This window comes from Copadichromis virginalis, linkage group LG23 (genome assembly GCF_057382275.1).
Source record: "Copadichromis virginalis isolate Kocher_CV1m ecotype Utaka linkage group LG23, C_Virginalis_male_GT1.1, whole genome shotgun sequence".
In the NCBI taxonomy this organism is placed as follows: Eukaryota; Metazoa; Chordata; class Actinopteri; order Cichliformes; family Cichlidae; genus Copadichromis; species Copadichromis virginalis.
Genome location: NC_140639.1, coordinates 8,381,290 through 8,394,846, shown reverse-complemented (window position 1 = coordinate 8,394,846; position 13,557 = coordinate 8,381,290). Strand labels below are relative to the sequence as shown.

The 13,557-nt window shown below is 40.7% G+C and overlaps 1 protein-coding gene across 1 annotated transcript; it reads right to left on the bottom strand.

The window, feature by feature from the left end:
• Positions 1 to 2,976: 2,976 nt before the first annotated feature.
• LOC146680229 (GTP-binding protein REM 2-like) lies at positions 2,977 to 11,587 on the bottom strand. Its single transcript, XM_085449145.1, has 6 exons — positions 11,166 to 11,587; positions 10,969 to 11,020; positions 7,354 to 7,663; positions 7,162 to 7,235; positions 5,183 to 5,360; positions 2,977 to 3,613 (listed from the first exon to the last, which is right to left on the bottom strand). Exons 2-6 carry the CDS (start codon positions 11,011 to 11,013, stop codon positions 3,321 to 3,323), a joined length of 900 nt encoding a protein of 299 aa, XP_085305271.1. The 5' UTR covers positions 11,014 to 11,020; positions 11,166 to 11,587; the 3' UTR covers positions 2,977 to 3,320.
• Positions 11,588 to 13,557: the final 1,970 nt, after the last annotated feature.

The window sequence follows — 13,557 nt, the reverse complement described above, 5'->3', positions numbered from 1 at the left end:
ACCAATCCAGCCAGTAAGAGTGGTCATATATCCCAACCAGAACTATGTAAGAAGCTTGTTGATGGCTACCAAAAGCCTGGTGAAAGTGCACCTTGCTAAGGGACATTAAATCAAACAGTAGTAGCCATGAAAATCTACATAAATTGAAAATTGTGTACCTAGTTCTTGTTTTAGATCTATGCTGTACAATCATTCAACCTTGTAAAATGAATAAATTACCAAGACATTTAATGTCATGGTATACATTTGGGAACAGTCAGATAACTTTAGGGCTATATAAATCATTAATGTAGGGAGATGAGGAGGAGCAATTTTTACCTCAGTTTAAAACCAGAAGAAAGACAGTTTTTCTGCAGATACTTTCCCAATGGTTTTATCACCATGAGCAGGATTTCATCTTAAGAGATACAGACCACAGGCAGTAAGGATGGGTGGACATGTCTCAGCCTCCACCACTCTCAGCACTGGAGCCCCCCAGGGGTGTGTTCTGAGCCCCCTGCTGTACTCTTTGTACACATATGACTGTGTGGCCACTACCAGCTCCACCACCATCATCAAGTTTGCTGACGACACCGTCGTGGTGGGCCTGATCTCTGATAACAACGAGACGGCCTACCTGAAGGAGATTAGGAATCTGGAGAACTGGTGCCAGAGGAACAACCTCCTTCTAAACGTCAGTAAGACAAAGGAGCTGATAGTGGACTTCAGCACTAAGCAGGAGAGGAACTACCAGACCCCCGTCATCAACGAGTGCCCAGTGGAGAGAGTGGACAGCTTCAAATACCTCGGAGTTCACATCACGCAGGACCTGTCATGGTCCTGTCACATCAACACTGTGGTGAAAAAGGCCCGACAGCGTCTCTACCACCTCAGACGCTTGAGAGACTTCCAACTGCCCTCCAAGGTGCTCAGGAACTTTTACTCGTGCACCATAGAGAGCATCCTGGCGGGAAACATCTTAACCTGGTTCGGCAACAGCACCATGCAGGACAGACGAGCTCTAGAGAGGGTTGTGCGGTCAGCTGAGCGCACCATCCGCTCCGAGCTCCCTGACCTGCACTCAATCTACAGCAGGCGGTGCTGGACCAAGGCCAGGAAGATCGTGAAGGACCTCAGCCATCCCAACAACAGACTGTTCTCTCTGCTGAGGTCAGGAAAGCGATTCCGCTCCCTGAAGACCAACACAGAGAGACTGAGGAGGAGCTTCTTCCCGCAGGCGATACGGTCTCTCAATCACACCACCACACAGTACTGACCCACACATACAGTTCTTACACACACACTGGACTTTCTGGACTTTGGTTTTGCACAACACTGGTCACTATATTCTTCATTTCCGGTTAATACTTGTACAGCTGCTGTTATTGTGTATATATTTATTTATATTTAGATTTCTTCATACATTCTTATATAGTTCTATATTGTGTATTTTGTTGTACAGTTATTTTATTTTCAACTTTAATTTATATATTTTATCTTATTCTTCCCAGTTAAATTTACCCTTCATTCTAATTTGTGTTGTACAGTTATTTCATTTTTAACCTTAATTTATATTTTATTCCTTCCTAGTTAAATTTACCCTTTTTAATTTTTCATATTTATTTCCTATCTTATTCATAGCCTTTTCCTTTTTTGTTTTCTTTAGGTCACGAGCAGTTGTCCAAGCATTTCACTACATATCGTACTGTGTATGACTGTGTACGTGACAAATAAAAATTTGAATTTGAATTTGAATTTGAATTTGAATTTGGAGTAGCTTTGCTAAATATGGATAATTTCAACAGAGGACAAGTTAAAAATAAGCAAAATGTTGGGCATGGTATAAAAGACTAATGTTGGCACAGGTGCAACATCTTCATCTGCTCCTTACAGAGTCGCTGCATCCTTTTTATACCTACAATATCAGTCTAAGCACTTAAAGCATCTGTACTTGTATTTATTTTTAAAAATCAAAAGGGTTCCCGTGTGAATCTGCATGTAGTAAATATGGCGATTTGTTGCATGGAGGCATGCAAGATAGCTGCTTTTCACCTAAGCTAAGTAGCTTGCAAGCAAGTCATGAACTGGGATGCAGACTTCTTTTCTATTACTAAACCTTCACCTTATGTTTGCGTCTCATTCTTATGCCTAACTTCATGTTCTACATGCTGCAGGACCTGAAATCAGCCACACGAGGGAGCTTGCACCCCATGTTCACGATCCAAAATCTTAACCTTTCATTTCGTTCCAGTAGTTTGCAGCCAAGGGAATGAGTCAGAATATCATGCCACCATTTTATTTTTTACTTGTATTATAGCCCAGTTCTCCCTTTGATAACAAATGATGGGTATAATGACCTGTGATGTGCTAAATCTTTGTTCACGTGTGGGTGTCAGTGGGAGGATGGAAGTGCTGAGGGTTCCGAGCGTGGTTCACATGAGTGCATGGAGGCTGATATCTGATAATAATAATAATAATAATAATAATAAAAAGTCTTTGCATTTTAATTTGGATCGAATTCCATACTTAAAAATATGATTTGCTGCACGAATCATCCTTCTTCTCTCGCAGTCGACATGCACCAGAAAGGGTAGAGGTGCAGTCACAGAGCTGAAATGGACATAATGTGTAAGTCTCAACGATTCCAGGTTTCCTTGACAACAGTAACATGGCAACAATCACTCCATATACAATAATCTCCCTTTCCTTTTTCTGCTCCTTTTCTTATTCTCATGCTGGGCTCTTTGAGTCCATTTTTAAAAAAGAAAGCTCTTTAATTCCTGCCTGTCATCACTGGCCTTTCACTGTTTTACTGCGCACTATAATAGCTCACAAACAGTGAATGAATCATCAGAAAAGCATAACCTGTAAATGAGTTATGAAAATGTGTGGTCATGACTTTATCTGGGGCTTGGACTGTTTTTAATGTGATTTCCTATTCAGTGTATAAAACGCGTGGCAGATAGTAAAATAACAGACCTCAAGGCCACTGTGCACTCACTTTCTCAAGACTCAAAAAAGCAATTTATTTAGTTCTCAAAGCTGTGAAGGTTGCAGTTAAATGTCACTACTACAGTTTATTTACATGTTTCTACAACGGTATTTTATCATCTCCTTTTCTGTCTACAGAGTTTCTATATCATCCTATCAACAATTATCCTCTGATGAGTGAGCCTCACAACATTGTCCTGTTATCACTGTTTCCTTCACATTTTCTTAGTCACTCCTCCTGTCTTGTCTACTCATTTGCATCACTACATCTTTTTCTCTTTGTTGGTATAATACATCCCTTCCAGCTATCCCTGTTAACAATCTAACCACTTGCTCCCCGTGGGGCACCATCACAGCGCTCCCAGATCGTGGCAGGAGCGGGACTTCTGCCTCAGGAACTTCCCCACCTCTCGCTCTCGAGGGTACCGAGGCACCAGACTGGACAGGAAACGTTTGGCACGAGATGTGATGCTTTCACGTTGCCCTCCTCCGCTCATGTCCTCGGCGCTTGTCCCCGGAGGCCAGGGAGACTGGCCCCTGGCTAGTCGCACCGCACACTCCAGGAGTTCCACGGTACGGTGATCCAGAGAGGCGGAGATCTCCAGATACAGACAGTTGAAAAGGGCAGCGCTAGACATGGCCTCTGTGAGAGGAAAACAGGAGACGGAGGAGATCAGAAAAAAGGCAGCTGTCACAGCTTATATTCAGAGCCACATGTCTTTTCATCCATATAAACCTTTTGATACTCCTTCACCTGTAATAGATTGTTGGTAGTAGAGGTTCCAAGCCAGGGCACGTCTAAGAGGAAGAGCTGCATGTCAGCCTTCAGTGACGACTAAGAAGGCTACTCTTACAAAGCACAATACTTGGGAAATATGTGATAAAAATGTTCCCGCTTAAGGTGGAAACAACAAACATGTTTCACCACTTGAGGCAAAAACACACCAGGGAATACAACCAGATGTCCAACACAAAAACAAATGAGTGACTCCACTGAGATTTACTAACAACACTCAGTACATGCACTCCATGTACTGAGTCAGGCAAGCATTAAGAAAATGTTCAGTTTAAAAAATATGTATACTGTCACAAATATTATGGTCACAAAACCTTCTTGAAATGTTGAGCACTACGTTGCAGGTTTATGATCCGTGCCTTAATCTGTGTTCAGAATACAGAAAAAGGCCATTATAACAACATAAACCATCACACGAACCTGGCCTTAAGCAACAAAAGGGTGCCCATTTATCCCAGGCCCACCGCTGTTTCCAGTCAGCACATCGTAAAACACACTGTAAAGTATGGCTGAATAAATGAAATAGATTTGTGTGTACACAGCTGAATCAATAAGGACATGTAGCTGTAAATATTGTGATTACACCGTAAGTCATTAGCAACCATGATATGTTGTGTATCATCTAAGGCTTGTAGCTGGGGTTATGGAAGGATCTTCTACTCAAAGGAGCAATTACCCTTTAAAAGTGAAAATTTCAGGATAAAAGATAACTAAAACAGCAAGAGCAAGCTTTTATCTCTTGGTAATGAAAACTGTGCTGGAGGGAAGATGTCTGCATGCTAAGTGAGATATCTTTCATAGTTTTCCAACTGTGCAAAACACGCAATACGAAGTATGTCATCAAGAGGTTTATACAACGACTGGATCGCCTGTGATAGTGATAGTTAATATTTACTGATTAAGTAAACAGGACAGAGCTTGTATAAAGTAAGCTAAATCAAGCTGGAATTTTTTGCTTTAGTTTCTTTATATAGTTCTGTAGCACATTTGTCTTTAGTTTCATCTTCAATGCAGACCATGATCTCCCTCTGCAGTATTGGTCTGCAGGGTCATTTAAATAAGGAAGAATGGCATACACTGGGTTGAAAAGTATGTAGTTTCATAGCCTGTGTGATATAAAACTGTGGCGTGTGGACAAGCAGCGTAGTCACGGTGAACAGGCTTTTGCTTTAACTGTAATTAAACTCCCACACTGCAATAAAGCATGACATTCACATTTACGTTGTTTATGGAGAGAAAGAAAGAGCGTAAAATGTCAATGTCAAGTGTAATGAAGAAAGCCAAAACAGAACTAAACTGTGAAAAGAATCTGCTCCCAAAGGAAATGCTTATACTTTATATGAAAGAGTAATGTAAAGTGTAATGTATCAAAAAAAATATTTTTTTTAGGTGACTTGGAAAAGATAATCGTCTCACCTTGAGAGGTGACCTCACGCGTGCGAACGAGGTCACTCTTATTACCAACGAGGATTATTGGAGTCTGGGGCTGAGTCTCTCTCAGGAGAAGCCGAAGTTGCGCGGTACGGTGGAAGCTACGCCTGTCAGTCACCGAAAACACCAAGACGCACACCTCACTCTGCAGAGCCGACAGGTCCTTAATGACAAGCACAGGGACAGAGGATGATGCATTTTTGTTCTTTGTGAAATATAAGACACTAAAATAGAAATGAAATTTAAAAAACCCAAAACAAACTCAAAGATTCTAATTCAAACTGATGTAGTGTTTTGCATATGAATCAAAATCTTTTTCCTTCATAATGTTTTACTTTCCAGTGCTCTGATGAATATTTCCACCAACCCTAAAAATACAGAAAAGAGAAAGATTGTGTTTGAAGAACCAGCAGGTGGCTGATCTGTCTTTTTAACTTTACCTGAAACCCTTGTTAGTCAACAGCTGCACACTCCTCTTCCAGCAGCAAAGGGACTCCAAAAATATCAAATTCCTGAGTGATTTTTTCACACAAACTGAACTCACCATCACTTTGTCTTTAGTCAGTGCTGCCATGGTCCACTGAGTTTTCATTAAATTTTAATTAAGTCTACAACTGAGCACAGACCAAAAGGAACGTATGAACCCTAATGGTGTAACTGGGAAATTAGATAAGTAGATTCCTTGGTGTGGTAGTTAGCGCTGCAACCTCACGGCAGATTTGAATCCATGTGCCAACTGAGGCCTTTCTGTGTGGCATTTGCATGTTGTCCCCGTCCGTGCCTGCGTGGGTTCTCACAAGGTACTCCAACTTCCTCCCAGGGTTCAAAGCCATAATTGGCGTTTCTAAATTGGCTGTAGGTGTTAATGCGAGCATAAATAGTAAATTTGTCTCGCTATGTAAAATCTACAACAGACTGGTGACCTGTCCAAGCTGTACCCAACCTCTCTTGCCCCACAACAGCTGGGGTAAGCTCCTGCCACAACCCTAAATTGGACAAGTAGTTAGAAGGATGGACGGATGGAGATTCCTTATAAAGCCACAGTTTTAGTGTGTTTTAGCATTTCTCACATCTGGTAGCACAAGGAGTAACACATTATAATCCCCCACATCAGAAAAGACAGATTGTGCCACAAGAGTGTAGCTTCAGCGTTTTCGCACATGCACCTACAGTAAATCAGAAACATTAATGTAGTCATTTGGCACACCAGCTCTGTGGGCGACTCCTTCTCTGTCTTTCTGTATGTTTCTCTCTCTCCTATTCACATCCTCACGCTGATGCCTCAGAGCTGCACTCACGGGAAAATAAGAAAGTGTGGAAAACAACCTGATAATGAGCTTTCCTTCAGTCGACCAGATGCAGATGCTGCAGATTGACTGTCCCCTTTTTGTCCAACAGTTCTCTGAGCTTGACAGTTTTTGTTACAGTGATGGCAATAAACAATACAGGGTGCTCCAAATACTGTGCACACTGTGAGCAGATCAAATGCTAAATATGCAGTAAGCATTTGTTTATATATTGTAACTGAACCATTTTTTATGTCAAATGTAAGCTGTATTAGTAATCTATCAGAGGCAGTCTACCCTGCCCCCAACAATAAAATTGTGCTCACGAGTGCTGTGATACACTCGTGTTCATGCATTAATATGCTGTCAGTTCTGCTTGCAAATTTCTCTACACGCTCTTTCAAACTCTTTTTCTATTACCCCAGTTAATCTCTTAATACAGCGAAGCTTTATTCCTCCCAGCACACAGAGTTCTTCAAATACTGAAAAGCAAATGAAACCAAGTGCTGAAAAATCTAAACTGCAAAGGAGCAATTTAAGCTTCTTCTTCTTAAAGCAGTCCAAGTATTCAGCACAGAGGAGCAGCTGAACACACTGTATACAGCTGCACAGAGGGCTCACTGGCCTAATGAGGGAGCAGGAAGCAGAGTGGGAGCTATGAAGTGTTGTTTGGCTCACCTGTCTCCAGTTGTCATAGATAATGATGGTGCTCTCCTCATCATCCACGGTAACTGTGTGCACATAACCCTCCCCTAAGGACAAAGGGAGCAGCAGTTAGGTCTCAGGAGGGAAATGGGCACTGTGATTTATTTACTTGCTGCTCACTTACTCCACTGCAATACATTGCTCTGCATACAAACAGCACTGTACCATCAGAATCCACAGATGCAGTCCTGTCCATGTCTCCCGCGAGGGCCAGGGCCAGAGAGGACTTCCCGACGCCATTCTGCCCCAGGAGAGCAATCCTTAGTGGCCCGTCAGGTCTGCCCTCCACAGTCACGGTTGGAGTATCATCCAAGGCAGGGCTGAAACTGTTTGGGGACACCGAAGGCCCGGCCGCACCTGACGCCCAGTCGCATTCATCGTGGACGGCTTCTTCTCGCCTGAGCTGGTGCTTAATCGGCAGAGGAGTGCTTCCTCTGCGAACGGTTGGAGTGCTGGGCAGAGTCATACTGTCACACTGGTGGGAAAGAAGAACATAGACAGACAGTGTAACACTCGTGAAATAGTGATTCCCACATGCCAACCAGAGCAAATCCCAAAACCTGATCTACATGAACCTCTCCTTATTTTTTCCCTATATCTTTACTGTTGTGGATTCTATGTGCAAAAATGTTTGTGATCATAAAGCTCGGGCTCTAGGTTGTAGATATCCCTGATAGGATCATCAGGCACACAGCACTGGCTGTGGCTTTGCCCTAAGGTTTGGGATAAAAATAAATAAGGATTATTCTGAACTGGAAAGAATGTAGTTTTAAAAATGAGCAGTTCCCCTTAAATGGACTGCAAAGACAGAAAGAACTTCTTTTTAAAACCCTGAAAATTCAAAGAGTGTACAGGGAGATATACTTATTAGTCACTAACATAAGTGAAGCATTGGAAATCCTTGCTTCAATAAATCTCATAATGAACAAAAAGCTCCCCAGTCAACACAGCAATACTAGGATGGAGTAGAACCTGACTAACTGCTGGACCTGATATTACTCTTTGCAAGCAGCCCAAGGGGAACACATTAGATATATAATGAATTATGACATGGCTATTGTCTATAGACTTTTTAGCAATGCATTTGATTAAGTAGTGAAATAGCCTACACAAAGACAAGTTTGCTTAACTGTAATACATAGTCTGCTATTTGTGCAGTAAAATCCCCAAAGTAGTCAAACTATGTGATGATACTATTTCAAATTGATCCAGTCCATCATATTCTTCATGATATTCTGTGAAAATGTTTCTCACATTAGCAACACACACATACTGTGAAGTTTGGGTTCACGTTTTAACACCTAGAGAAACCGTTTAGTGTCAACCTGACAGCTGACTAAGGTCAGCGAAAGGAGGCAAGCAATGTGGCCTCACAATAAATAGACTCTGGATATAAATATGCAGATTCTGTGGGCAAGAGCTTTGGTACTGAAAGCTTTTTGGTTTTTGTTTGCAGTGCTGAGCAATCATGTTTGAGTAGATTTGGGTTGCATGGAAATAAACAAACCCTGCAAAGAGCAAAAGAGAGATTATATTTGCTTAGATTAAATTTCAAGACCATCAGCTGTCATGTGATGAAGAGTTATGTCTTTATTAGGTTTTTTAAAAACAAATTTATCTTATTTATCTTCATTATCAAACAATTACAGGTGCACAGAACAGGAATTCTTGGCCCAAATAGGCTTTGTTGTCCCAAAGGCTGAGTCATCAGATGATAACACATGGGTATCTGGGTTAGGTAGCAGGTGTTGTAATCTTAGCTTTTCTTCTCCTGCTACTATTTATTGATTTACCTTTGAGCAAAAATTGAGAGTTGTGTTATAAGACACCCTTTTCAAAAGGTTTACAACTATGCCTTATAATTTTTTCCACCATTGTCACTGGCATGACACCACAGGGCAGATTTGGCTGTAAGTCTTAAAGATATTAAATGAGTGTTGGATGGGTTTAAATGCAATGCCAAGTTATTCTGACATCAATAAACTTGTTACACATTGAATCAGCTGGGATCAAATTTGGCATTCTGTTTGTGCTATAGATTGTCTATAAAAGCTATCCTGCCATTGCCTTTTAGTTTATGAAGTCCTGTGAATTCATCCCAACTTAGCACTTTGAACCAGATGTGATGAGTGAGGGTGGGATTCAATGGAGAAACCAAAAAACACTGTAAATGACCTCTCAGTCATAAGGTAGACCGGCCCTAAAGCTCTGCTTAATTGTCTCTCTGTATCTAATTAGAGCCATTATTTAAAAAAAAAAATGAAGACCCTGGTGTATTTAACATGATTTGAGACAAGCAACTGGGACCATGACTCACCAGAAACATCTTAAATGGGACCATAGAGCAAGAGAGCATTATGATCTATTTCCTACAGACTTCTTTTCAATGGCAACCAGATGACTCAGCCTCTGCTGGTGTTTGGAAATAATGCAGGTCTAAGGCACTGTGACTGTCTTAAATCTCAGTCCATTTAGAACCTACCTCAGTCTTTTAGATATATTTGCGATATTGCATGGATCCAATGCCAAGTAAATAGAGGGCCAGTATTTTAAGTATTTAAGTATTTAAGTATTTATTTATTTATTGTCATTGTCTAGATGAATCTATTTTCACCATCATATTTGCTGTATTTATTTATTTATTTATTTATTTATTTTTTGTTGCTGATACCGATAGCGATACTGATAACTTTAACCTATAAAGGCAGCTTATGTAGGTGAGATCAGTATGTCATGTTTTATGAGATCACCTCTAAATCCCTGTGGTTTTTATTTTCCATAATAATAAGTAAACACAACAAAACAGGCCTTTCAGCTTTTCATGTATTTTGAAACTGGATTTCTTTTTTTGGAGACCTGAAATGTAAATGTGTGCTGCATACTGAATCCTAGTGGTTAGAAATAAAGTATCCTTTCTATTGCGCTAGTATCGATCAGATACCGATAGCACCGTATGTATATCGATAAACTATTGGTATTCGGATCAGTTCTCCCACCTCTAATATTTAGTGTAGATTTATGTCCATCTGACAATATTTATTCTTGTTTTAGCTGTTTCTGAAATTCTTAAAGAGAAAAATTTGGCATTTTAGCTGCTAAATTCTACTGTGTCGATTATTTAGCCAGAGGGTGTTTTAAAACACACCAAATTATTTTATCTACTGAGTGGTATAATTTTTTTTTTCATTTTTAGTGGCTGCCTTGACAACAATGGCAACTTAATAAGTAATTTTTGAAAATGCATATATTTTCAGAAATTAATAAATCGATTTATTGGTTGGATTTCTGAGGATTAATGTTAATTAATGGGGTAAACCTGTTGCTTAAAGGATAACCTTCAGTTCTTGGAACTGAGCAACAACCATAACATAGCAGATCCCGCCCTCCCTGCAAATAGACGTAACTAAGAATTGAGAAGTGGTGACAATTAACCTGAGATTAAAGGTTGAATGAAAACCAAAATCAGTCGAAAGGCGACATAAAGTTCTTGGAGGGCTGAAATGACATTTAAAGTTTGAGCTGCACTAAGCCACCGAGTGAGTTAATTATTGAGCACCATTATAATCGGTTGTTTATTGCATTGTGGTTAAAATTAGTCATTGTAGCCGTAACTCCATTATAAACTGACTCCTTGTATTTTGTAATGCAGGACACCCCCTCCCTGCACCACCACCACCTACCTACAACACTCACACACACACAGAGATTCAGCAAGAATACCATACACCGTCAGCACATAACCTCAGTTCCCTTCTTTTTTTTTCTTTTCCTGCACCTTACCGTGGCCGCATTCTCCTCGCTGTCTTCGGGCACATCTGTCGGCATCTGCAAACTGAAATCAAGCGATCGGAAATGAGGACTCCAGAAGATATACAGGGAAGAGCATCATCACCATTCTTCCTCCTCACCCATGCCACCCCCACCCACCACTCTCACTTTATGAACCCCTTATCAAACAGCCCGGTATGATCTCTCACCTGTCAGGTGGTTATCAGCTACTAAAAAGTAAGCACTAAGCGCGGTCTCTCTCTCTTTCTCAATCTTCCCTCCCTAGCGCGCTCTCTCTCTCTCTCTCTCTCACTCTCTCCCCCCCTCTCTCTCTCTCTCTCTCACTCTCTCTCTCTCTCTTCATTTCGCTCTTCGCTGTCATTCTGTGTTCTCAGGTTAGGGCCCAGGTCCAGATCGGTAAGTCAGTACTGCCATTCATCATCAGCACTCCACAGACTGACTACTGTGACTCACTGACTTGACGCCTAAAAAGCTCTCCAGATCTTGATTTGCTGCCTAGAGAGGAGAGGTGACACCACTACCACGTGCTGGAAATGTTTACTGCAGGTGCATGCAGCCCGGTGATAGCAGTGAAGCGTGATGCATGCGTGCATGTAGGGAGCAGTGCTGTAGGAAGATGCTCAGAGTCACGAAGCATTCACTGACCTCTGGTAGATGGAGGCGATGCAGGAAGCGGCCGCTAGGGGGCATTATAACATAAGTAATCACATTCCTAATTGACTTTTTTGTGTGTGTGTGTGTGTGAGAATGTTTAAAATGTGTTATTAGGTTATCCCTGCTGTAAAACAGAGACTTGATTGCCTACCCATTTGCTTACAAAGTTTAATAGCCCTATTTTTTTAATTTTCTTTGAAGACACTCAATATTTTATTTGACAGATTAATTTCCAGTTCACCAAAGTATTTTCTAGTCTGTTATCGAAGGAGTGTATATGAACATGTTTTCTGTCAGAGTGCGAACATGGCCATGAGCAGTGGTGTGTCCCTCCCACACAAAGCCACAATAGACTCCGGCAGTGAGCAGCCAGGGCGCTATTATAGCCCTAATCCTGCTCCTATTATACAGGCCAGAGAGAGAGCGAGAGACACAGAGAGGGAGGTAGAGCTGAAGATGAGGTCATCCCAAACAGCACACACCCAGGGTCACTGCCTCACTATAGAGGGGCAGAGATAAAGAGAGAGATGGAGCCGGACATGGTGCTGCAGAGAAAAGGCTTCCAGGAGATTGACAGTGGCAGATGCTAGGATAGGTGAATCGAGAGATGAGGTTTAAACCTGTGTGCAAGGTGTTAAAAAAAACCCTGACACATCACAGGGATGGTAAAGTAATTGGTTTATTGTATATGCATATGAAACCACACTACAACAGGAGCAGGAAACCATGATAAGGGCCTTTGTTGTAAAATAATGTTAATTCTAATCACAAATGAATAAAAGAATAAACTGTAGGAAAGTAAAAATACACGCTAATGGAATAAAACCAAAAAAATAATTAGAATCAGTACATAAATAAACAATAAATACCAAATAAATAAGTGAATAAATAAAACAACAATTTATGTAACCTATACCCAAACAAAATAAATAACTCTAATGCATTAACCCTGGCAATAAATTCATGGGACAATTAAGAATGTGTCTCCATGAAGATTTTCTTTTAAATCTTTTTTTTGCATTTTTTTTCATCCCTGCACCATAAATTTTCTGTTGCATCAGTAGCCCACAGTACCCGAGTCCACAGTGACCAGCTCTGTGGTGCTGCATGTTGTAGTAATATGAAAATGATCTGTGTTTTCACAGAGCAATGCTTTTTCCTTTTTTCTCTCTCTCTTTTTTTTTTAACAGAGGTATTCCTTCTGCCCAAAAATAGCTTCCTAGTCTGAAGAACTGGACACAACCACACAAATCATGCCACACTTTTTTTTCTTTTTGCTTGCTGAAATGGGTTGCCTCTTTTTTCATTTGCAGTTGCTTGAGTTAAGCACACTACCATCCCCGTGTCTCTGTATGTAAAAACCCATTCTCGAGAGCACACAGCAAGTCTGTTAATGGCTGAAATTTGCCAATTCCAACTGGCAAAAGTACATTTCTTTTCTAAAACAAAAGGTCAGTTTCCCCGCTATTCATTTAACACAATCACTGGAAGATATTCTTGTACATTCTTTAATCTATGATTATTAATCTTACAAAGAATACCAGGTCTTGGTGAGCTTAAACACTTTGGTAGGCAACTGTGAAATATTAGCTTAACTGCATGCCATGGATACTTTATCCAAGCCCATACCACTCCACATCCAACACCACTGCACTACTCAGACCTCTGCAGCTTTAGCAGCTTAATATAAAAAGAAAAGAAAAAAAGAAAAAACAACTACACTGAGCCTCAATCACTCACTTGCAAAGTACATTGCAAATATGTAATATTGCATAGATAACAATATCAGACACTATAATAGTTTTATTGCAAGATAAAGCTGTTTTTTAAAATCCATTTTCAGAGTACTGTTTGTCACCTGTTGCACTGATATCACCAGCAGAAGCTCTCAGGAAACTCTCAGTCAGTTTTTTGTGCAACCATGAT

Bases quoted from the DNA above. Each gene is read 5' to 3' on its own strand.
- LOC146680229 (XM_085449145.1), bottom strand. From the start codon at position 11,013: ATGCCGACAGATGTGCCCGAAGACAGCGAGGAGAATGCGGCCACG. The intron at 7,664-10,968 runs GTAAGGTGCAGG...CTTTCCCACCAG, and splicing joins GCGAGGAGAATGCGGCCACG to TGTGACAGTATGACTCTGCC. The intron at 3,614-5,182 runs GTGAGACGATTA...TTCCTCTCACAG, and splicing joins GCGTGAGGTCACCTCTCAAG to AGGCCATGTCTAGCGCTGCC.